This window comes from Pagrus pagrus (assembly GCF_965226575.1).
Source record: "Pagrus pagrus genome assembly, chromosome: 11".
Classification (NCBI taxonomy): domain Eukaryota; kingdom Metazoa; phylum Chordata; class Actinopteri; order Spariformes; family Sparidae; genus Pagrus; species Pagrus pagrus.
This window is the reverse complement of record NC_140195.1, coordinates 15,887,902-15,914,212: the sequence shown is the minus strand read 5'-3', so window position 1 is coordinate 15,914,212 and position 26,311 is coordinate 15,887,902. Positions and strand designations below refer to the sequence as shown.

General features: G+C 40.7%; 1 protein-coding gene and 1 long non-coding RNA gene across 2 annotated transcripts in view; one reads left to right on the top strand and one right to left on the bottom strand.

Annotated features, from left to right (window-relative positions):
* The window catches only part of calcoco1a (calcium binding and coiled-coil domain 1a), a 14,902-nt gene extending 8,068 nt beyond the window's left edge, over positions 1-6,834 (bottom strand). The window contains exons 1-5 of the mRNA XM_084366062.1: positions 6,650-6,834; positions 4,912-5,076; positions 4,712-4,814; positions 480-676; positions 71-283 (exon numbers count right to left, since the gene is read on the bottom strand). Coding sequence (XP_084222188.1) covers positions 71-283; positions 480-676; positions 4,712-4,814; positions 4,912-5,043 — 645 coding nt within the window. The 5' untranslated portion in view covers positions 5,044-5,076; positions 6,650-6,834. The remainder of the gene's footprint in view (positions 1-70; positions 284-479; positions 677-4,711; positions 4,815-4,911; positions 5,077-6,649) is intronic.
* On the top strand, positions 2,776-26,311 carry LOC311264882. Its single transcript, XR_014623499.1, has 4 exons — positions 2,776-2,987; positions 3,821-3,907; positions 25,196-25,371; positions 26,158-26,311. It is a non-coding gene; the product is annotated as an uncharacterized lncRNA (long non-coding RNA).

Sequence of the window (26,311 nt, the reverse complement as noted above, 5' to 3'; positions counted from 1 at the left end):
AATGCAAACAGGCAAATTGGTCCTAATCAAATGATCCTGACCCTGTCATTTGCCTAGCTCTATACGCCACCTTCTGCTTCCTTTCCATCTCCTCAATCTTCTCTTGAGCCTGCTTCAGCTCCTCCTGCAGCCCGGCAATGTCGCTTTCTAGCGCTCTGTATCGTCTGTCCCAGGCCTCCCTTGCCCTCTTGTACTCCACCTTCTCTTTCTCCCTCTGCCTGTTTGCTGCCTCCTGCACCTGCAGCAGCTCAGCGCGCTCTCGCAGGCATTCCTGCAGCCGACTCTGACAAGAGACAAAAGGAAGGAGGCAGCGGATGAGGAATCATAATTGTGCTCTCATTTTTGTGTGACAGCAGTAAACGACAGTATTGATTCCCCAGCATATTGTTTCACCAGCACTCATTGATTTTGCCAAACTGAAAATATACTCTACTTCACTATCTTATCTAGTCCATATATCATGTGGTTATTATGCTCACCTGCAGCAGCTCAGCCCTGGGCACCACCAGCAGCATGTCTGTGACTTCTCCATGGGACTCCTCCTCAAGGGTCACCAGATCCTCAAGTGGCTTTGGAGCGCAGAAAGTGAATTTGGAGCTACGGGAGCAAACTTCCCCCTTTGCATCAATATATACAAACTCATACTCTTGGGAGCTGGGCTTGGGTAGGTAGGAAGCTAAAAAAGTGGCAGAAAAAAAAACAATCATGTCAAAATTTATTTGCACTGAAACATTTTTTGAGTTGGCTTCCTATTTTACTGAATACAGCACTGAAGGTTGAATCTATGAACACTGGCTATTTAACTGTCTGTCATTTTGGAAGAGCTTTTAAAGATTATTAGAACGTGTAATAACAACAGCCTAACAGCATTTTTCGTATTTCGGATGCATGACATAGATTTCTTTCAGCTGATACTGATAACCGATAATGATCTGCTTCTCCCAGATATAATACAGATAAGATAATTGACAATTTCACATTTTTGCATTTTAAAAAAGACATTCATAACCTGTAGTGTATGTGCACCTGAGGGTAAGAAAGGCTCAGATGCAGTAAACAAAGATGGAGGATTTAATATTCCACAGCTCTAATGAGATTTGTTGTTTTAAACCCATAGACTTTTCTCTCCTCTCTGAACCCTGGTTGAACATATACTGCGAATTATCATGTGCTGTCTTCCTCTGAAATTGTAAGAAACTGTCCAAACCAGCTACGACATGTTTGATTCACTAGTCTACACGACTCTACCCATTTGCAGCAGTTTGATGTCATAGTTCCTCTTTTTCTTTGTCTTTGTGTTTTTTATTTTACATTTTAAGCCAACTTTCAAAGTATTGCAATTTGCAAATGCTGCACTTGTTTGTCAATTAATGCAATATGGCTTCATATTATCGACTCTATTTATGGACTAGAATGTCACATACATGCAACAATTGTGCAATATATAAGAATTTAACTTAACTAATATTATCAACAAAATGTGAAGAAATAATAATTTTGGCATTATGTTAAAGACGTTTGTGTTCTGTGTTCAAGAGATATTTATTGAAGCTGGCATGTTAAACAGCTAAACTCTAGCCACTTTGTACCTTAAACAACACCAACACTCCCCCGGTGCTCTGAAATCCCAGTCTGGGGAGAATCAGCCAACACGAGCGCTAGCTGCACGGTTAACTGAGCATACTAGCTAATAGCAGCCACAATTAGCAGCAATTAGTGATTACTCTGGTGATATAGAGAGCTGAAGTCACGCCCCTCCCGGTGGACCCCATGGGACCTTGTTTCAGAAAAACTTTTTATGGTAGTGAATGGAGAGAGACAAATCCTTTTTTGATCCTGCTTGAATTGTGCCATGAATCACACACATGATGTTTGTCAATTCAAAAGATCATTTTTCAAGTCAGGAAAGTTTGTCACAATTGAAGTAAAAGTATCTAGTTTTTTGTTCTAGTGAACTACATTGTTTCGTTCAACACACGTCACCCACACCCACATGGCTGCCAACTCAACAGGAAAAGGTACTAAAAAGGTGAAAACAACAATAAAGCTGCTCATACAGACAACTGCAGTTATGTGAAAGAGCAGACTGTCAGCTTTGTGAGCTACTGATTTACAGGACCAGCTCTACCATGTTTAAGTCATGGGTTTTGGTGACTGTTCAACAAGACGATGTTATTAATTAGACTGTTGCCTGTGTAGTCTTATAATTATGTATTTTCACAGTCTTATATTTCTTTTTTTTTTTTGACAAACTGTGACTTTATGGACTTGGGAAACTATCTTTTAAATTGACAAACATCATATGTGTGATTCATGACACAATTCAAACAAGATTGAATAATTACTGGTCTCTCTCAATTCACTACCATACAAAGTTTTTCTGAAATAAGGTCCCATGGGGCAAACCAGAATGAGGCATAGCTTTTGGCTCTCTATGTTGTCCCCTATTTGTTTGGACTATGAATGTGGCAAATTCTTACATATTGCACATTTAATATAAATTCCCTAGTATCTGGCCAGTAATTATCAGTCAGATATTTATTGTGCATCCATAATTTATTCAATATTGATTAATTGAATTTTAATGATTATGTGCAGTACAACTGGAATATTTACAAATGGAAGTTTTTATTACCTGTACTTTTTAACATTGATTTATTTGCAGTAATGCACCTGCCGACCACCAGGGGCAGCACTCACGTAGTTGACCGCAGGTGAGCGAGAAACAAAATTGCGTCGGGCGCCGTCACGCCCATAGACATATGTCACGCCGACTTCATAGTGGTTGCAAACAGGAATTAGCCATTAGTATTCTCTTCATTATTGACCAGGTTTTGTTAATTTTCATCGGTCAAGCAATATAGTTGCATAACGAGCACCTGTAGTGCTTAAACAATACGCACATGTCATGATATAGGCGTGTTTGCTGTCTTACTGTTGTTACTGTGGTTGGATGAGAATATCGAGTGTCATCTCTGTTTGTTCAGGTGAGTGACAGGTGCAGTAACGTTACGTGTAAACATGGCGCACGTTAGCACTCATTGGTATACCTTACTTGTGTTTTATTAGCAAGCTAGCCACCAGTACATTAAACAATGAACTGGATCTTGTTCAGAGTTCAAAAAGTTAGTAAAACCAGTCACCTTCACTGTGAGGAAATGACCTCACAGGGCTTGTTTTGGTCAATGAATTGCTAGCTTGGTTAACTAATGTTAGCCCCGGTAAGGCCCAGCACACTATCTGCTATATTTTTACACATTAGTAACAACAATTAACAATAGCAATTATACTTATAAATGTACATACATAAATAGTTCAATGCAAACTTATATTATATTTTACATTTTTTTACTTACTCTTACTTCTTATTCTCCTCTCTATTAACATTTTATTCAATCTCTCTATAGTGCGATATTTCTATTGTAGAAGGAGCCACTGTAACCAGCCAAGTATTTTTGATTCTGATGATGTCTGAATAAAGCAGTCCTGCAGTTGCTCTCAGTGTTTGCGCTAGGCTAAACACTTAACAGAGCTATTGTACCCTACAGAGATGAAACTTAATTAGATAAAATCAAACCCAAACATCCAGTAATAAAGCAAACATTAACATCCTGTTTGATGCTATCCATGCTTTCAGTCTCTCACAGGAAGTCTTAAGTTTATTAGGATTGATACTGCTACTAAAGAACTGGTTTCTTGACCATTTGCACTTTCAGCTGGTAAACTTTCCACTGACTTAAAGTTTATATGTGCCAGCTTCACCATGTTTATCCACTTCTCCACATTCCTGATTCCCTTTTATCAACCCTCAACAAAACAGATAGGAACAGATGATGTTATGCCTCCGGCTTCCTACTGTGACCAGAGAGCAGGCAGCCACAGCCCGTGACTTCTTCCAGCCCATAAAGTAAGCTAACCTAATATTACCCTTATCTCACACAGGCTCTAGCTTCATGTTTAGAATGATTTACTTGGAATTCCTGTTTCACAACACTTGTACAGTAAAAGGGCCAGATGGAAAACAGACAGGAAGAATGACATACAGCAAGGTTTATGAGCTGTATTGTAACTTACAGCAGCAGCTTGGGTCACAGTGCAGGCAACCTTCTTTTTAAATCACCTCATTGATGATGATAAGGAACCATCAGCAGTTTCTTTAGACTTCCCTTACCCTGCTCTTCTTCCATGAGGAATGACATTGACAGTATGCTTAAGTTAGTGGTGATAAATCAGGGGTCAGTGCCACACCTGCTGCACATGTGCTCCTCACACTGAATCACACTTATCAGTTGCAACTGACAGACAATACAGAGTGAACACTGTACTCTCCAGTGAGTAGTAGTCAGAGCAGGCTTTGAGCCATTGTCTTTGTCATCCTCATTATTCAACTTCCTGCATTCTAAAGAAATGCATTCAAACCACGACAGAGACTGTGTCTTTGTTCGAGACCAAGCTAGAAGGGATATTTGTTTTCTGCATGGGATATTTTTCCTTTTGAATCTGTGGCAATACTCTTTTAAGACAAGAATAACTAACATTATCCTCCACTTAATACACCAGTTGCTAGCCCTCTGTATATCAGAGCAATTCAATTTACAGAAACATCAATCTCCTGCTGAAGGTTTTATGTGTGGATCTAAGCACTGTACTAGTATAGATTCTGGCTAACCATGGGAAATAAAATACAATTAGAAAACAAGGGCATGAGTACCCTGGAAGTGCACGCAGCAGTTGACATCAGTGCCCTCTTGATAGTCAGCTGGGGCCAGTGCCCAAACAAACGTGTGGTAGTCCTTCACTGATGACCATTCCACCTGAGGAAGGAAACATGCACACGCCGTTATACAAACACTTGAATACAAACACTCTTTATTGTCTTGATTTTTGTGACAGTAATCAGGTTAACAAGACCTTGAAGAGCCCTATCCAGTCATTGCTGGCCCAGTTGTGCTGTGAGCTCAGTGTGTAGTGGCAATCGACTCTGCTCTGAGGGAAGTAACTGCAGCCCACGTTTCTGAACTCCACCAGCCAAGCCTTCTCCATGGCAACACAACAGAAAGGCAGGCTATTTTGCACCTACGGGAAAAACACAATGTTGAAACTTGAGTTTATATTTGTTGTTTTTTTTTTTTTACTACAAGTTCATGGTAGAAACTGACATGCATGATTAGACGGGCTAATTGTGAAATAGGTAAGAGGTGAGCACCGGAGAACAAACAAGACAGAGGCAGAACTCTGTGAATATTTATTCAGTGTAAGAAGAGATCCTGACTGAGCTCACACTAGAGGAAAGGACGCAAGAGCTAAACCTTGGCGTCAGCGTGGCCTTTGAGCAACATGAGATATTACATGTTTGTCACCAGGGCTATTTCAGTCATCGTCAACATTTGCTATTGTACACTGTCACGTGTGAGCATGCAGAGCAAGGCGTCTGGGGCCTCCAGCATGCATGGGGCTCAAATTCCACTAGGAAATGCACTCTCCTTGAATTTTGTTGAATTCCTGCCTGAAGTTACACCACACTGAGACACGTGTGTCTTACAGAAAGCATTATTTATTTATTTTGCATTGTGTGGGGTATTGACACGACTATAGGTCATGTGTGCCCAACTGTTGGATGTCCAGACTATTCTGTAGGGCTGCAACTAACGATTATTTTCATATTGATTAGCTGTGTAGTCTATAATATTGTTTAAATTGTTAACACAATTTCCCAGAGCCCAACATAATGTCTTTATAATTTATCTATTGTCCTACTAACAGTCCAAACGCCAAATTCTCACATTAAAGGACCTGTAACCAGTAAATGTTTCACATTTTTGTTTTAAAAAATGACAGAAACGATAAATCGATTATCAAAATAGTTGGCGATTAATTTTCTTTTAATTGACGAGTTATTGGTGCGGTTCAAGGTTCTTTATTAGTGACACACAGAGCATAGACTGCAGTGAAATGCACTTTAGGCCCTCCAAACATTAGTTTACAGCTGGTAAGAGAAAAAGAAAATAGTAATAAGATACAGAGATGAAAACATAAAGATAAAATATAAGGCCTATGTGTACATGTACACACATTATACTGTGTCTACTGAGTCTTCTAATAGGACAACATGTGCAAAGAACAAAAAAGACTTGGAGATAACTGTAAAGCCCTATTCTGTCATACAGTGTGTTGCACGTGTAGATTAACTGTGACTTTGCCATACATTATCTCCTGGGGTACAGGCATAATCCAACATAATTACAGGGATGAAGAGTTTCTGTTATAGTAAAGCATCCTTCTAGAGGAGGAGGAATACTGGAAGACACATTTTAGTGTAAACATTGTAGAACATTTTGCAGATACACTTGATCCATGACGAAAACGTACAGGAGCTCTCGGAGGGTTCACATTACACTGCACGAGGCTTGAGGCCCAACAGTAGCACATGTCGAGAAAACTGTGTGCCATGCACGTCGATGCACGCCGAGGAAGACAAACATGTAATCGAGGCGTTTAGAGGTAGATCTGAACCTGTATTCGCTAATTGTCACGGTCCAATTAGGTAATGTGCTGCGCGTGCACGTCACACGGGACAATAACAGGCTTTGTTAACTACAAAAGACAGCTGCGCACATTATTTCTCGACCGTCTCTGGTGTCTCGCTTACCTTTATCGCCCTCACTTCTTTGCACACAGTCTATTCGAGATGCCTCTCTGTCTGATACAGGAGTCACAGTCCGCGAGAAAACAACTAAAACATGAGCGATACAGTCGCGCTTTCCTCCTCGGGCTCAGTTGCTCCACTAACCCGAAACAATAACAAAAAACCAAAGCAAAACACAAGCATGACAGCCTCTCTTCCACCGCGGAATTATGGGAGCTGTTGTTCACCACGTCGATGAAACGACACTGACGCACGGCACATTGAACTACAATCCCCAAGCTCGAGGCAGAAAAGCGGAGGTTGCTCTGGACGTAATATGATGCTTCTCATCGGCCGGCGTTACTTTTCTCATCGGGTGTCAAAGCACGGAGGGCTATTGTTTGACTGACTTGAGGAGTCTGACCAATGGAAATGAGGCTCTCGTGTGTGCGATGAGAAAAACAACGATTATCGCGTGACATGATGACTCTTTTCATTTGCTGATGTCATTTATATTCATTTTTGGACGCAAAGAATCTCATGCAGATGTTTACATTCCGACTGCTTTGTTGATGTCAGTGTTGTTATTACGCATTTTTTTCCTCCATGTAGGCTATTTATTTCCAATTACAGAAAAAAAACTAAAGGTTCATAATCTATATAATATTATAGCTTTGTGTTTTAAATCTTTGCCAATCAGTTGAATCGTTGTCCAGCATGAGACTGTTCCAATTAAGCAGGTTTACTGAATTATCTGCAGTGGTTGATGAAGTACTCTGATCTTTCACTTGATCAAAAGTGGCAATACCGCAGTGTAGAAATACTCTGATACAAGTAAATGTATTAACTCATTATCTTACTTAAAAGTACAAAACTATAAGCATCAAAATGTACTAAATAAACATACTAAAGCACACAAAGTAAAAGTGCTAAAAGTAAAAAAGAAAGCTAAAATTATGAAGTCAAGGCAGCAATGTGTAAGCCTCAGTAAGGCTGCAGATGTTAAAAATGGGGCCTTTTTATTACTTAATGCATTATACATTATACACTATAATAAACATTGTAGTTTATTAGATGATTATATTTTGTATTAATAATCTGACTCTGCAAAGTAGCAAGTAATTAAATATGTAAAAATAAATGTAGCTGAGTTAAAGGTACAATATTAACTTCCAAAATGTTGCAGAGTAAATGAATAGTGGCATAAAATGGAAATATTCAAGTGAACAACAAATACCTCAAAATTGTACACAAGTAAGGAACATGAGTGATGGTGCTTAGCTGCGTTCCACCGCTGCTTATCTGTATAACTTTGCTTTGGAAAATCAGGCTCTAGAACAGATCCTTTGACATCAGTCCATGTTTCAGATTTGATGTGGCATTTGGGTTTTATTCCAATTTAGTAATCCCACTTTTAGCTCAGTGATCCTACTTCTTGGAACATGGCCAGGTGTAGCAACTGCTTTGGGAGAGGCTTCACGTCTCAGTGTGCCTTCTACCATGTGGGGTACAAATGAAAGAGCAGGATGATGTTACAGCACCAGACAGCAGATGGCAGTATTCCATCTTGGAAACCCAATGCGTTGCATTCCTGCTGCCACTGCAGACCATGTACCCTCAACCATCTGTAATACACTGTGCATGCTCTTTAACCTCCTGAGACTGTCCCACCGCCTTGTGAAGTAATTTTGGTGAACACTTTTTTGTCCTTTTCCATAATGTAGGAGAGACAATAGGTGAAGTGAATATACTACTGTTTAGTTAGGCTGCAGAATTTGAGCCAAAATAGATAAAAATAAGATGCTTAAGGCCAACATCTCCTGCATTTCTTGCAGTGATTAAGCCCGGTGCAATAAGGTTTTGCAACTATTAAAATAGAACAGCAAAGTGTGACAGGCCAAGTGAATGGATGACAATACCCTAGGATGAGGAATGAGGAAAATTTGATGTTGTTGATGTATTACAGTAATTTGTTAAATTTGTTTGTCTTGGACCAAAATACCTGTTTGTATCTTTTAAATAAAAGAATGATTTAAATGTTGGCTTTTTAATTAAATGTGAACTAGATCAGAATCGATTTTAAATTAAGATGTGGATTAAAAATAATGATGAAGGGAGTTAAAAAAATCTCTGTTGCAGTGCACTCAGTGAAAGAAAAATACCATATCATAAAAGTGGAAATTAAAGATAGTATTTAAGATTTAAGGTTATCATGCCTTTGCAACTGGTGCTTAAATAATGCTCATCCTATGTTATTACAGTTATTGATGATCTTTCCATAGCTTTCTTATTTATCTCTGCCCACTGACAAGTCAATGCAGTCGCACAGTACTTTACTCCTCCTCAATTAGTAAGTCCAGTTTGGCTAATTTAGTCTGTTGAAGACACTATAAGGACGCTTCATGTAATTTTATGCCAACGGACAGTCGATGTTGGGGCCCTATAAATTGTGTTTAAGTGGATTAATAGTGTGCTGAGCCTGTGTGAGCAGAGTGGTGCTGGAAACAGTGGCTCTCTATGCAGTTGGATAATTAAATAGGTTATACTGCAAAGACTATCTTATTCAGTAGGCATTGTTTACATGTGTGTTAATAGTGAGGATGTTAGGAAATGAAAAATGTTCAGGTTCTTAATTTTATTTTGTTGCAGCTGTAGCTTCAACAAGAATCCCAGTTGGGGTCTAGCTTCTGCATTTGTTATCATAGCCACTATTAAAAACCAGCTATGCATGTATATGAAAGACCTGTTTTTAAATTAATCATATACTCTGACTCCTGTCCTGTCTGACTGGCTGTTTCAGTCATTGTTTGGGGTTTTGTCGCACTGTTCTTCCAGAAGCCATTATGGCAGACCTCAGATAGCCTTGACTTTGAAGCGTCACTGTTGTGTGAAGTGAGAAGATGGCCGTGCGGGAGGAATGTGAGGCTTCACCCTAATAGAGACTAGACTGAAAGTGGATTGTCCATGAAACTGCTTGATCTTGACCTGACTGCCTGCTGTTATGGCTCCTCTGTCTGCCATAACCCCCCCACCCCCAATGCATGCACACACATGCACATGCACACCATATGAATTTATTCTTTTAACTTTGGGAAGTGTGAACTGGGCTAATGTCAACACTTTTAAGCTCTAAAAACTCCCCACTATCAACTGTTCTGGCACAAAATGCTCAGCATGCTGTTTATTTATCGGTTGTAGTACTTTTCCACACAAATTTAATCCCTGTCGTCTGCTGATTTCTAGCAGCCTGGCTTGGAATTCCTCTCAATATAAGAAAATGGTATAGCCCCTGAGTGCTACTGCAGTTTTATTACCTGAGGTGGTCTGTCTGAATATAGCGTACCACATGTCTCATTCAAAGGGAATGGCAGGTATGTGTCACTAGTCATAAATTGTAACTTGCCTTCAGCAGTAATCAGTTGCCAAGGAAACCTCAAATGGGATTATGACCTTCTGTTGTGTGTACGCAAGTAAACTGTTAGAGTTGTCGACATCCAAGAGACAAACATTCAAGATTTATGTCAGTAAACAATTTATTTTCTCATCATAGTAAATTAATGCGTGATGTGCCTTGTTTCAGGCTTAAGCATTTAAGAATAAAAGTCTGTTTGTGCATTTTCTATCAAGGATAGTCACTTACAGCAATATGAGCATTTAGACTCGGATAACACCTTTCGCTGTGGGGGCAGTGATGTAATCAGTGAGGGCTGTATGACCATGTAGTCAAGGAAAGGCATTAGAAGGGTAGAAAACAAAGAAAGAGGGAGCGGGAGCAGAGGAAGGAGGGCAGAGTGTTGGGAGGGCGGAGATAGAGAAATGGGGGACGGTGGTATTTAGTATGCACGGCCAAGCTGCCCCATCTGCTTAGCGCAGCAGTCCCTGTCGTATAACTGTCTGCAGGCCGTGGGCCACATAAAGAATGTCTCAGATTTGATGTAATTCCGCAAAATTAATGACAGCTTTACTCGGTATGGGCCGTGAGGGAATGATTAGTGTTTGATCGTCCATCTGATATGTTCCCTTGGCTGGCTGCAGGAGAGATGCTCCACTATATGCCGGCATGCTGCTGCCTATGGCGAGCACATACGCACACCTATCCCAAAATCACTCCTGGGCCCCCATGCTCTAGTTTAGGTTTGAGATCGGGTTCTCGTTTCCCTCAACACAGACAACCAATATCTTGTTAAACTCTCCGTGCTGTGATACTTCACATCAAAATGAACACCTACTGATGGGCTGGCTGCAGGTCCCACTGGTGGTATGATTGTGCACAGGGCAGTTTTTATTTCAGGCAGTGCAGTATTTCAAAGGGAAAGTGGGCCAACCAGCATCCAATTTAGAGAACTCCGAGGTCACACTATGACCTTTTACAAGATATGCTTTACTGCAGTTGTGATTGGAATTGGGTATTAGTTTTTAAAAGAGATTGGGAATGGATTGGGAATTTGAGGGCAGAAATTGATCCACTGGATGGATTGCAGGAGTTGGACAAGTGGAATTCCTCTCCTCCTTTTAATTCAGCCCCACCTCAGCTGGCCCAACCCCCCATCTCTTTCCTCCTCTTGGGCTGCTGCGTTTACAAGCGAAGGGGGCATTCTGTTTTACAAGTGAGCCTGGTGCGTCTCGGTGTGCTAGCAACATTAAAATTGAACCCGTCTTATCTGTGCAAAGCGTGAGGCTTTACATCAGAGGCTGTCACGCTGCTGCCATGAGGCTCCTGTGTGCATTTTATGTAATGCGGTGCAGTCAAAAAAACCCAGTGGACAATTAAAGTGAGCTGATAGATAAACAAGTGATTGAAAACAAGGATGTTAGTTTGTGGAATGTAAGGTAATGCTCTGGGGGAGGGTGACTGCTTTTTAGTATTGCTAACAAGGCCAACACATGACATGCATTTGTCTGCCAAATCAAGTGTCATCTCTTCTTAACAGACGGATCTGGGGAGAAATGTTGTTTTCAAAGTCGTACCTTTTCTGTGCTGAGTTGCATATGGCAAAGCTAATTTACCATCTGACCATTAGCACTCTGGTCCAGTACCAAGCATGGGGAGCCTAATGCAGTAAAGGCTTGGGGAGGGTTGTTCTTCTGCCAACACAGATTGTTGGACAGATTGGCAATCCTTCACTGTGTATGGACGCAGTGTTTTTCCCTGAAATTGTCGGCCATTATAACAAATTACTTGCAAAAACACCATTAAAGTAAACAAAAAACCTCTTGCATCTGTTTTGATGTTCGGCCTGTTCCAGTTCAATTGCAGCTCTGTTCATTATCCTCTCTCACTTTTCCTCTTCCCTCAGTATTTTTCCATTTTTGTACTCCCTTCCATAACACTGTCTTTCCAAATTACTTGAACGTGTTTCCTCCCGCCTGGGTCCCCCCTTCCCAATCGGCATCCTCTGATCTCCTTCCATTCTGCTCTCTTTCTTGGCCCACTCCTCCTCCCCCACTGCTTTCTCTTTCTCCTCCTCATTTTATATTTTTGGCTGAGCTGAGGACCTTTCTTAGCGCAGTGACCTTTCTGGTTTTAAATTAAGCCCCACTGCGGCATGTCTCTCTTCATAGACCGCCGGTTACGAGCCTTCAGAGAACCGCAAAAAAATAACGATTCTGATGAAATGGCCCCTTTAAAAAGCTCTTCCAAATTCCTTTTACATTTTTCTTACCCTCTTTCCCCCCTTTTCTGGTCGCATTAATATTCACACTAATGAGGAACATCCTACAGAGCAGGCCATGGAAAATGTGAGATGAGACACATGCACATGCCTCCCCACAGTCGCGTCGTACACACACTGTTGCTCATTGCTAATGGGTTCTAATCAAATGCCATGTATGTTTGAAGTGATTTATGAAAACTGGGCAGCCTTTGCCTGCAATGGGATTGCTTAATCAGAAAGAGACCATTTTTCAATGGATAACCCAGTTTGTGGCCTTTTAGAAGAGACCGTGTTTTACATTATGTGATTAATAGGCTTCTATTAAATTGTATTTAGATGATGAAGAGTTTTTTACTGCACTGAGGTCATGTCATTACCTGGTAGTTGTGTATTTGTTTCAATACTTCACATATGTCCAGAATTTCACAGTATGATGTCAACAGGCTGGCGCTGTGCGAGGAAACAAGGTGATGATAAACCTCAGTGCGGAATAGTCATACAGCACCTCCCAGGTGCTGAGTAAGGTTGTAATGGCCTCGTTTACTGTCATCGTCCTCTGGTCTCTTGTGCATAATCCTGCCTTGCTTTTCGGAAAATGGAAATGAGAAATCTGACTCAAGTCAACCAAAGCGTGATACTCCGAATCGCTCCGCATTTAATTGAAACAACATGAGCTGTGTCTGCTTTCCAAAGCCACAATCAAACCATACCTGTTCATTGCACCCCTATAAAACTCGAGACAGAGAAAACAGCAGCAATTACAGAGAATAATCAGAGTAAGCAAGCTCTCCAGTCAGGGCTGGCCTGAAGGCCTCATGGAAAAAGCCTTCCAATGATTGTTACATTTAGGAACTACAAAGTTTACTTCACTACAATGAATTCACAAACTTGGGTGTTATGCAGACATGTGTATAATATTATTATCTTTATTTAATCAGGTCATCTCAATGAGATCAAGAGTTCTTTTGCAAGAAAGACCCGAGTACAGAAAGAATAACAACAACAATCACAGACATCTTGAATAATCCATAACTAAAAGTTTGAAATCACACTGTAAGATCATAAAGATTGCATATCTTTTGTAGGCTCAATTTGTTCCATTGATGATATTGGAAGGCAGTCTTTCCAGATTCACTATTTATCTGTGGGTCATCTACTACTGAGATTTGGTCTGGTTACTTTAATTTTAAGAAGAGCTTTGATACACTAAAGCAGCAACGTTAGAAGAGCTTTATAAACAAAGATAATGGTGTGTAATTCTCTTCTTGTTGCAGGTGAGGTCCAGCTTGCTTTTCATATAGTGCACACTGATTAGTATTTTTGTAATGAAGCATTAGGCACAGTGGTACCGGCAACATGAAAGATGTTTTTTTCTGGAAGAAGTTAGCACCATACTGGGTTTATTGCACTGGGAACATGGCTTTATTTAAGCACATTAGAGCTGCACTTTTTCCAGCAACATATTTTGTGTCATAAAATTTCCACTGACAACCTCCTCAGATGCAGACAAGAAAGGGTGTGGAAAATTGAGAGCAACCTGTGACTTGATGTGGAAATATGCAGATATCAAATGTGCTGCTTCTCTCCACTCAACAGATTGGTCTTCTGCACTAAAGGCGAGCACACTGTAGCCTTGAATATTAATCCCTCCTCTCTTATATGGGCTGCATCTAACAACATGCAGAGATGATTTCTGGGGCCTCTCTCCTAAGGTGCTCCTTGTAGCCTTGGTAACCCTAATGAATTATGGGCCAGCCCTGTTAAAACATGTGTGGTATTACCCCATTCCAGGGTGTGTCCTCCTGGGTGTCTATGAATCACTGATCTCATCAGACTGGTTCTTTCTCTCTCTCTCCTCCCTACTCTTCACATCTCTCTCCCTCACTCTTTCTCTCTCCCTCTCCTCGCTCCCCTCCCCCATTCCCTGTCACACTCCAGTCCCCCCGGGGCGTCTGTCTGGGATCTGCCAGGCTCATCAGTGGAGGAGAGGAGAAGGCTAACTGGGAGACCGTACTGGCTGTAAATCTGACCAGGGAGGGAGGGGTAAATCTGACCAGGGAGGGAGGGGGAAACCTGCAGTGGCCACACTTCCACTGCAGCTGAGTGGGTCCCAGCAGCACCCCCCAGTACGTTGAAAACCTCTTACTTGCATCAACATGTGCAGACACTCACGCGCATAAACACTCAACAAGGCAGTTAGTACTCAGGTGTTCACTGCTCACCTAACTTAGCGTCACTGCAATTAGCCAAACCTGTCTTAACCTGAGAATGATAGTGAGCTCTTGGCTTCTTTACCAATTTTCTAAAGGAAAAAGCAGAACATGTTTTAGAGATAATTCATGATTAAAAACAATCAATTAGATAATGCTTGATTGGCCTATATCTGGATGAGAAGAAATTAAATGAATACACCGTTGTATGCATAGAGAAGACTGTGTTTACTAAGTGTTTACTATTTCCTAGAAAGGGGATGACTGCAAATGTTTGCTGCTAAGGAGGTGATGAGATTTTGGTTGTGTGCTATGTCAGAAGTGAGAAGTATTATTTAATCCATGGTGCTATGCAGAGGTAATTTCAGTTGCTATAAAGCCTTGGAAGCCTAGCACTGATCTGGACTGCAATGCAGTGAGGTGGGCCCGTCTCTCTCATACATACATTTAGCTGGGTGTGATACCATTCCATACACATAGACACACACCCTCCCTCTCCTTATCTGAGAAATAAGCATTTTTACAGAGTTTGAGCTGTAAAAGGAGAGGAGCAGATAGCCCATAAATCTAGCCATAAAAACGTTAAGTTGTCAGAGGTGCCATCAGCTATCAATCGTGTGCGGCAAGCTGATGAAGGGGAAATAGGTGATAAAAAACAGCATTTTAGGGAAATTATGTCCAGTCTTCCATTTGCGAAGTGCTGCAGTCGCATCACGGCAGAATCTTAATCACTGGCTGGTGTGGCCAGGGACTGTTCCTTGGTGTGACAGTGAGGAGGAGCACACCCTGGTGGGAGGGTTGGATATTGAGGAGGAAAGGAGAGCCATAGGGGAAGGGGAAGGGGAAGGGGGGGCGTTGTAGAAAATTATACAACTAGCATAAATCACTTCTACACTACCGTTTTTCTCTCTCCCTCATTTTCTCGCTTCTCCCATCTCCCTCACGCTTTCTCCCTCTTTCTCTCCTTCATGGCCGTGCATCTCCCTCTCCTCATTTGCACTCCCACTGCTCCTCACCCTGACCGTCCCCCCTGGCTTTCTGCCCTTTATTCTTCTTTCAGTTCCTGGCCGTGTGCTTTATTTGAAGTACTGCTGGTCACCCGCACTACCTTGCTCTCCATCCATCTCAACTTCATTTCCACTGTGGTTTGTTTACATGCTTTCTTTATTGATCTGCTTTTTGTTGCCTACCAGGGATTTATCCCCCTGTCCATGGAACTGTATTAGCGAACCTTGAGATTGACTTGTCTCTCTGAGATGGTCCAGATATAGTCTGTTCTTGAAATAAAAGAAAATGCCATCTGGGCTGCTGCTTATTTCACACTTTATCAGACAGCTCTGTGACAGGATTCCTGGTTGTTTCTTTATTGTGGAATTTTCCTGCCCAAATAGAAAAGCAACCAGTGATGCTTTTATATCCAAAGGCATTTTAATACAAGTTTATTCATTGAAACGGCTGCGAGAGCAGAGTAAATTACGCAGTACCCTATAGCTGTTTTTTATATTAACTTACATATAATACAGTGTGTGTCTTATTCGTGAGCGTGAGGGAGTGTTGGCTTGTAGCACAGAGAAGAGATTTAAGGCATCATGTGAGAGACTTGCCGATTGAATTGATAAATGCCTCCATTGTCTGATCTGTGACTCCCCCTTTAATCTAAGGTCATTTGTTAATTAATTTGAATAGCCTTACAGGCTCTGGTTCTGCTCCAGTAATCTCTGTTGAGTGATGTCATCCTGCACTGAGAAGACTTTAAGCACTGCGAAATGGATGCAGTGATGCATGTTCATCTGCAGTGGCCCTTCTAGTATATTCTCTTCATTTATCAGAGGAAGGTGTTACTGAGCACAAAGCCGTCCTTAAGGAGTGAAGTACCAACGCTATATTTCTCACCTAAAATGGTAACAAGGAGAGTGGACTATTGATTGATTATAAAGAGCTAATAGTTCTAGTGCTGATGAGTTTATGAAGTTTTAATGCTGGCTTCATTCACCAAAGTTGATGTTCATCTACCAAGTGGTTCACTGTGATGCTGCTTCATGTTCAGATATTAAAGATGCTCTCTGGCAGTGATCACAGTTAGTCAAGTCTTGTGTCAGGGGCTGTGCTGCCACCCTTAGTTAGACTGCGGTACTGTAATGCAGTATCCATTTCCCACAGCGTCAGTTTTGGTGGGCTACTCTGCAGTTCAGTCACACAGCGTGTGTTTGTGACAGAGGGTAGTTTAACAACACATCTAACCTTACTGCATTACGGCTAGTGTACCAGTGAACAGGCAGGCTTTATGTAAAATGGTCTGTCACAAAGATATACTGTCCCACTGTGTTTAAGCTTTTCCACCCTCTGACTGCGGTTAATATTTAAAAAGAACTAGGTATTAACTTTGCAAGCGGTGGGGTCCTCACATGCATTTTTTTAAAATGTTTTTATACATTTAGCCCATCATCTTTTGCTTATTATGCTTGTACTTTGCTTTATATTTGTTGTCTATCTATTGGTATCTATAGATGTTACTGCTATAAGAGTAATGAGCATTTTACCCCATGTATAGTTGATACACATTGATTCCTGGCAGAGATTGAAACAGTTCTTTCTGCATATGTAATCTTTGTTACCGGTTATATAATTTTAGCTTTTTAAGCATTGCTCAAAAATCTAAATGAAAAGGAAAGGCTCTGATCCCAGCTGGGTGGTGGTATAATAATGTTTTATTGCACAATGCCAAAGACCAGGAAATTTGTAATGATCAGTCACTTTGATTTGTATAGGTTGCAGTGGTTTAAATGTGTTGTTTTTGAAAGATAGGCTGCCGATACCTATGTTTGTATTCAGAGGCTCGTTCTTTTGACTTTGTCTCTTAAAGATTTTAAAGAAATTATAAACCTCTGGGGGTTTCAGATGATGTGCATCCTCTTAGATTCACCTCAAACAATGCAGGTGTCATTAATGGAGGGTAAATATGACAAATCTTTAAGGCACAGGAACATTTTCTGGGGTTTTCTGTTGAAGGGAGTGGTTTTCCTTTCTAATGAAATGTTAGTGCAGTGACAGCCCTATCTGCCAGGGGGCAGTCGAGCACACACATCAAGGCAGGCAGCTGAGAGCCACAGACAGTCCTGCCTCTGCAGATCTCCATTTCTCCCTTTGTGGCAATGTTGCTGTTTCTGTCCTTCTATCAGAAGACATTGAAAGCAAGTTGCAAATTAAGCATATCTGTGTAGCGTTAGATGAATTAATGTTGAGATTAGTACTACTAAATGTATTGAAATTATTTAAAGTCATGGATATAGTTCTGCTGTAATTATAAGCGCTCGCTGGTTTATATCCCCTATTAATGTTCTCTTCATTAGCATTAAATCATGTCAGTCATTTTCCATTTGGAGGTCAGAGGAGGCAAAATGAGGGTTGGAGTGAAGATAATCTTATCTATAGGACAATGTCCAGAAAAAAAGCAGAGTTAAGACTATAACACATTAATGTTAAAGCATTCAAAAAGTTTAAACAGCGTACATAAAAAGAACATTTATTCAGTCTCCAAAGTAAGCTTGCCAGTTACAGTTCAATGAATTCAAAATGTGGAGTTGTAATTTTCTACCCATAAAACTGTTGAAAGAATTTCATTCATTTCACTACTACTCATTTCACTACTCGGCCCATTTATGACCAATAAGAAATGGATACATTAATGTTATTGCACATTTGAATAATGGTGCTGCACTAAACTTCTTACTGAACATTCACCAAATGGTTTTGTTTTTTCTTTATTCTAAACCAAAGAAAGTAAAATCAAGCAATGATTCCAGGCCAGTAATGATGAAGTTTTGGAAGCGGCTTCCTTCTTTATGTGTTTATAATAGAACATAATTAAATTAGATATTGCTGTTTGTTTTTATCCACAAGTAATTTGTTTCCTCCCTCTCAGCACTCTGACGGTCGGTGTGATTAAAGGTTTGCAGCTTTTGCTCAACGGGTGTTTGCAAAAAAGTATGTTGATTGCTGAAGTATGGTCGCATAGCATGCTGTGTAGGCCTATTTGTTATTGTGCTATAAAGGTGATTACATCCTAGGTTTAAACTTGTTTTCAAGCCCAATGTCACTTCTGTTTCCTCAGCCCGCCATAGAAGAAAAGTCATAAACCTTTTTCTTTTTTTTTTTCTCGAGCAACCGTGTTAAAAAGAACACCTGTAACTCGACACACAGACCTCTCTACTCAAATGCCAGGGGCAGCTTTATGACTCATGGGAATGGGGACACACGGCTAAACAGATAGTTTGTGCACAAGCCTATCCTCAAGTCAAGCATTCTCCTGGTTTCAAACAAAACGTGCATTTGGACAACATCTGAATGGAGGCCATTTTGGTTTGGCCTTATGTTTGCACAGTCCTGGGATTGTGCAGACGCTAGTGGGGGATGGGTGGGCTGCTGCCGCTACCCTGAAGACTCCTGTTAATGTTTTAGTCATTCTGGAGCCGCTGGGCTGCGAGACAGATTCAGTCAAAAAGCATTTGAGCACCCTCAGGTCCTAGGAGTGATTTACTGCGTATTTGGACATCTGCAAAGAGCTTTTGCACCTTGAAATCTCTCTCCCTCCCTCTCAGTCTATCCCTCTTTGCAGTAGTAAACCCTTGGGAATGTTCTGTCATACTGAGTCACCTTGAAGGTATCCAAGGTAGAGTCACTTCCTGTCACCTTCTCCCTCAGTGATCCACCCCCTCCTTCTCTTCCACCCCTCCATCTTACCTCATCTTTCTATCACCTTCAAACCTTCTGCTTGGGCCTCAACCACACCCCTCTCATTTTGGCCATCAGATTTAATGTGCGCTGCTCCTGCTCCTGCTCCTGTGTCTCTTAGCCCACCGCATGCTCACCAGCTGGACACATCAATCCATGTGACAGGTGCTTGTCAGTGTGCTCCTTACTGGGCAGAAGCCCAAAAAGGAAACACCAAGTCTTAGACAACACAACTCTACCAGGAGAAGAGAAAATGTATCAACACATCATAGGATAGCTGTCCTCACCAACAAGACAAGTGCAGGTAACTGGAAAGCAGTTATGAGTATGTTATGTTACCTAGACAAGTTGTATTTACTGCTCTGTTGCCTATGGCGGCCACCCTGAGTCGAGTGAAGGGGAGAGCCGTCAATGGTCATCAATAACAGGTCTGTGTGGTGTGGGTGGTGCAGGCTGTGTGGCATGTGTTTTAGAAGTGATGGCCAGAGGCCCTGTCTCTGCAGCTCTGAGAATATGGTGTCATTAGCATCTGTGTCTCCATAACTGGGACTGTTGCTGAAGAGGCCCAAACATATCTGGTATGCAGTGTTTAGGAGGCACGCAGACAGGATAATTGCTGGGCAGAATCTGTCCGCAGCTCCAGACTTTCAAGTGCTCATTGCCTTTGAGCGTTTTACACCCCAAGTGGCTGAATAGCCCAGGGGAAACGAGGTCTGCATTGATTTATTGCTCACCCTTAAGTCTTTTGTTTCTTAAGACCAAGGATGACTCAATCAGCCACCAAAGAAGAAGTCTCAAAATGGAGTTTGTAATATTACTGATATTTGACTTTGGTTTGGTTACTTGTTGCACATGGAAATCAGAATGCCATAAAGTAGAGGTAGTTTGCTACACCATTATTTCTTACTGGTGCATTCCCTGAGATGTTGGCTGCATTTCCTAACCACAGCAGTCTCCCTGCCAGTACCAGTGATTACACACAGAAAGTGTTCTCATTGAGGTGGAGTAAGATTTGGAAAGGTTTCAGGCTAAATCTGAAACCGTATCTGCTTATACAATAATTAATGTTGGATAGCAACATCTTTCTCCCCTGCTGAGCTCTTAAATAACAGTGTAACATGTCAAGAGGCACATTTTTCTTCATTGTGTTTCTTTACTTAATTTTTTTTTGTGTATGAGTGAGACTTTGCAAGGCCCTCTAACTAAAACTACACTAGAAGATTAACTGTCACGCATCCCTGTTTTTCTCTCCTCTCCTCCTTCATTTTCTTGTTAAAACACAAAAAAGAGTTCATAATTAGTTGCATATGGTGCTCAACTGGCATACCCATTTATTTGTGTGTTGGCCAAGACATATTTACAGTCAAATGTTATGTCTTGCTATAAACGTATTTATTGTTATGCTATACACTTGCGGGGATGACACAATGATTGACACCACAATGAGGAAAAGAGTAGAGAGGCTGCGTATGACTTTTCATTCTGTTAAGAGCGATTTTATACTTACCCAACAAACAGCGAACATAAAGTAAACTACAGCTTTGGTACAATTATGGTCTTGTCTGTGTTGTCAAAAATAAAGTTTTATTCAACATTAAGCACTCATTTCCTCAATGGGATGAAATACAGAAGCTGGCTGGACACATTAAAAGCAACACCTGTACAATGCAACACAAATAGGTTGTAAAAAAAGATACCTCTCTATAACACAGTATAATATTATAGCTTTTTCTTCAGAGTGTGTTAGAAAGCTGTTAATTCAAAATGATTTGAAATTTACTACTTCGTCCCACCACCTCCAAATGTACAGGAGCAGGTGTGTCTAATATTTTGTTTTTAAATAATTTCTCAAAACTTCACACCTCACAGTATAAAGCGTGCCAGTGCAACAAATCTGATAATGAGTTGAAACAATTCTCAATCATAGTCATATATAAGCTAATAGTACTCAATTGTACTCAGTGGCACAAGGGTTCTTTTACTGTATCCACCAAGCTTTAATTTGTCGGCCAGAAGTAACATGTCAGATCACACATACATGTCTGATAAGAGTAAAGTACACCATATGCATTTGCACCATTTGTCTGTTTCATATTTATCTGCACAGTATGTTGCTGAGTCCAAGGATTTTGCACAATTTGGCTACATTTTGACATTGAAAAAACAAATTATCTCTGCACAGTGAAACGTATCGTTGTTGCCAGTTCAGTCCAAACTGGGAAACTTTTGGCTTCAGTCAAGATTTTGCTTAAATTAGAGCTGGAATATCTCTCCATTTGAACAAACCCCTGCTTAGCCCTCTAAGGTATGGCTCGAAGTATGCTAAACCTCAGCCAGCAGCCATTACTTGCCAGCACTATAAATGCCCAGATGTCAGTACCTAAGCAAAGCTTGACATGAGGAAAAATGATTAAGACAAGCAGAATCTCCAATACATGCACAAAACACCAATAGTTACTAAGAGATGTTTGCTTGAGGTTACCCTATCAGCTAAATCCATAAGACCTGACAGAACAAGTTATACATATTCAGTGACAACAGTAGCTTTAAATTAATGTTCATGGGATCAACATTGCTCAACTATTCCCACACAGCTTATGACTCATTTCAGATTGACTAAGAGTTTGGTGGAAACTTGTACGCATCATGACAATTTGCAATATATAGACATTGACATTTAACCCATTCAATCCCTCGACAGAAATAAATAGTGATACAGGCTTTCTGGCTATATCATTAGAGGCTACCTAATGGCTTCCATGTTGCTCTGAAATGGTTAGTGTTGGTGGTGGAGAGGTTGAAAGGCAGTAGTGAAAAACAGTGACATCAGCATATGTAACTGGAAACATATGAAGTCTAATTACGTAGTATCCGTCTTTACCGTAATGGAACAAGAAGTTGAACTGCTTCACAGGTGTCAAAAAAGACAGGAAACATTTCTGAATAATTAATATGGAAAAATCGTTGAAGCGGGAGGGAAAAGTCTCGATGAAGCCATGTTGTGCAGAGGCATATTCCCTCCATTCGGTCAGAGGTAGACCAGAAAAAAAAATCCTTTTCTGTTTTGCAGTTTGAACTCCACCCACATGACCAAATAAGTCCACAAAGCCACACTATACTCCACCTTTCTTCGCTACAAAGCAAAGGGTTTTGTGGTCTGATTAAAATAATACTTTTTCCTTTTTGCAGGACTTTTATGACACGATGTTATGCATACACTTGTGCAATTATTCACAGGGACACATCAAGGCACCAGACATGGGTGTGTGCTCATGCAGACATGGAAAACCCAGTGAAGTCGAGGGAAAACTGCGTAGATGAAGGGAATTAAAGACCTTGTCAAATGACGGTTAGTGGTTAACTCTGCAGAGGTACAGCAGTGGCAGTCCAGAGTGATGCACCACAGAAAGTGATTCTGATTCACAGCTTTTGCTGTTGTAGATGACTCTAAGCGCCCGTGCCAAATCCAATCATAAATAAACAGACAACCTCTACCGAAAGTTAAAACAAGCGATTGGAGTAAATTTCATTCCTAAATTTATAGCCTTTATACAAGTTCTTTATACAAAAACTGACAGTAAGTGACTGTTAAACAAGATTAAAAAAACAGTTTATTGATTGTAAAAGGTCTAGTAAAGACGACCTTTATTTTTGAGTTACGATGTGATGAAAAAACTGTGAAAAGCTATGGCTCATGAAATATCTATAAATACTCATAATATAGCCAAAAACGGGAGTCTGAGCTTTGTATTATAGTTTTTGTTACACCTAATTTGAAATGGGAACACATACTAAAACACATATTCCATGTTTTACTCTGTGTATGTGTCAGTCAAATATTATGCTACCAAGACTTTTTTCCAGGTACAACACCATCTCTTCGCATTTGCCCAGCCACTGCAGTAGAAGAGAAGATATCCGGCTCCTAAGTAGAGGTGCTTTACAGAACTTAGCAAAAACATTCAGTAGGCTACGTTCTCGGAAAAAAAAATTTAAATGTCAGATTTTCTTTCTAAAACTTAACTATTAACTATCCATCAACTATCATTCACATGTTTGTTTTTTTGTTGTTGGACTGGAAAACATAATTTAAACGAGAGATACAATTTGGAAAATTTGGGATCTAAACTTTTCTAAATTTTTACTATTTTGCAGATTTTCACAGTTGTCCACCAACTGCAACATATCTTGTGAGAGAAAGCTGGCATTTTTTTGCAGAATTCAGTATTAAAATTCCAAAGCCAAACAAGGTACATTTAGGGCATTTGGCTTGAAATGAGTTTAACCAATCCATCTGAACTATTTCTCTTTATCTTTATCTCTGCATGTCTGTTTATCTGCACTGTAAACCAATCAAACCACGGAAATCAATCTTCTTGATTTATGCTTTCACTGCAGCTGGGCTGAGTCCTCTTATGTGCATTTATGGCCGTCTTGCTCTGTGTGTGTGTGTGTGTGTGCTGTGTGTGTGGGTGTGTGTGTGTGTGTGTGTGTGTGTGTGTGTGTGTGTGTGTGTGTGTGTGTGTATGCTGGTGTGTGTGTGTGTGTGTGTGTGTGTGTGTTGGTGTGTGGTTGGTACAGCCTGGCTTTGTTGGGTAAACCTGTCACATCTTGATTGGTTTCTATATAATTTAGTCTTGCTTGGATGGACAGATGCATTTGATAGAATGGCACTACTGTCATCTGGCCCATATGGTGATATGGGGGTCTGTTGGTGCATTTGTGAGGATCTCCTAGAAGCACAGCTTACATTTGTCCACCCTGCAATAGTCTACACCTCTGTAAGATTGGATCTGCATAATAAGAATGACAGGCTTCACATTCAATAGTTGCTGACACCTCCATATGTTAGATTCCATTATGTCAGAAGTGATTTTTTTATTTTACTATCTTTTGACGTGAACCTAAATCCACTCCAGAAATTGACATGCAAACAGCTACATTACCACAAAGCCAGTCAACATAAAAGGTTAATTAAGTCAGACACAGCTTGTGTCACTTGACTTTGACTTGATACAAAAAACAAGTTATAGTTATTGGTGTTATAATGTTCTTGTGTTAATGCCCGAAGAATACAACACACTATTTTGGTCAGAATAATATCACCTTATCTAACAGAACATTACCACTAATAACTCATCTCCTCATCTCATTTTCTTTTGCCGCTTAATCCTATGTGGGTCGCGGGAGATGTTGCCGCTATATTCCCCCATTCGGAGGTTGCGGGTTGCTGGAGCCTATCCCAGTATTCTAATGGGCGGAGGCTAGGGTATATCCCTGGATGGTCGCCGGCGCATCGCAGGGCCCTTCTGGCGTCATAGGCTGCCCCACAGGGTGCCAACTGCACGCCAGGAGCACTGACCACCACTTAAAATGTCACATTATAGAAGCAGATGTATACAATTTAGAGCTTGAAATTATTAACATAGTTAGAGGAACAGTTTGGCATTTTGGGAAATGCTTATCTGCCTTCTTGCCAAGAGTTTGAGTGTTGGTATGTTTTAAATCTGTAGTTGGAGCCAGCAGCCCATTAGTTTAGCATAAAGACTGATAATGTGACCCTCTTAGACATATTTATGTCAAGCTAAGCTAACCTGCTACTGGAAACCGCTACTTTTTAACCATACAGACACAAGAGTGGCATTGACCTCTCATCTAACTCTGGGCAAGAATGAGCACATTAACTCAAAAGGTTAAACTATTTCTCGAAACCCGTCCTGTGAGATTTGCTGAGTACATTAAATTAACGCCCTAAACAATCACCTGATCGGCACTCAATCAGCACTCAGACTGACACTTGATCTGACTATCTGTCATTCTGTGATTGATTCACCAGTTCAGTATCTCAAGAACTATCCAGTGGATTGCTGTGAAATTTTGAACAGGCATTTGAGGTTCTCGGATGACAAATCTTGCTGACTTATTTCAAAACTTGGAATCTGTATCACAATGAACTCTCCCCTTTCTCTGTCAAGAATCCAAATGATCTCACTGACTTTGTCTGAGCCTTTCAAAACATTGTCTGGTTGGATCACGGTGAACCCAATATGACCAGAAAGGGAGTTTCAGATCTTCCCAGTCTCCCAGTCCCTGGATCTGAACAGAAAAAAACAATCCATTAAGGGAGGTAGCACAACTTTTACCTCCAAATGTAAGTATACATCTGTCTAATATTTAGCTTTTGTAAGGCTATACCAAAGGCAGCCAACATGCCATGCTAGCCAGCTACTACAGGGGAAACACAATTGCTAATTAAGCTTATATCATGCTAACTTGGCTCTATTGATTTCTCTGTTAAGTAGCTTTGGTGTTGTATGTGGCAGTCTGTGGTTCAACTTCTAAAAGGGAATTAATTGGAATTGCATTGTACATCTTACTCTTAAAACAAGCACTGACTGGTTCACAGTGTTCAAATCTATGGTATACCTGCAACAAAGCTAACCACAGCCGGCTAGCCCCTCTTGGGCAATGCACAGATATCCATATGCATGCCTGTCTGAGTTGTTACTGATAGCATAACATTAACTAAAACATTAAGGAATGTTTAAATTACATTGATACTCTGTGTGACTGTGAATACAAACAGCAGCTGTTGCAGAGTAACCACTTTCGATAATGTCACCTTACATTAATAGTTTATTTGTAATGCAAAGTAATGCAGGGCAAGTTAGCTGGGCTAGCCATTTAGCTTAATTCTTAGTGAGGCAAATACTCTGCACAGGTTAATTACTGAGTCTTTACTGACATTACAGCAGTTCAATAAATACACTTAACATCGAATAGACATTGCAGCATCATAACCTACAAAGAGAAAATCATGATATTGTGCTAAATAAACCTTATAGCAGTAATAGTACAATTGACATCATCAGTGACCACTGCTTTGGTGACGATGGCAGACTGGTAACTGGTAAATAAAATATTTTGTTTCCTTCAGGTTGGGTGGGCCAACCCCCAAGACAATGGGAGGGGTAACACTGCTTCCAGACAGGCCAGTCAGCAGCAAGAGACACAGCTAAGAATACAGCTGTTAAAGAAGAAGCTTGCTTCAGATTCAGGCCTGTGACCAAAGTTGTGGCGTTGTTGCCTAA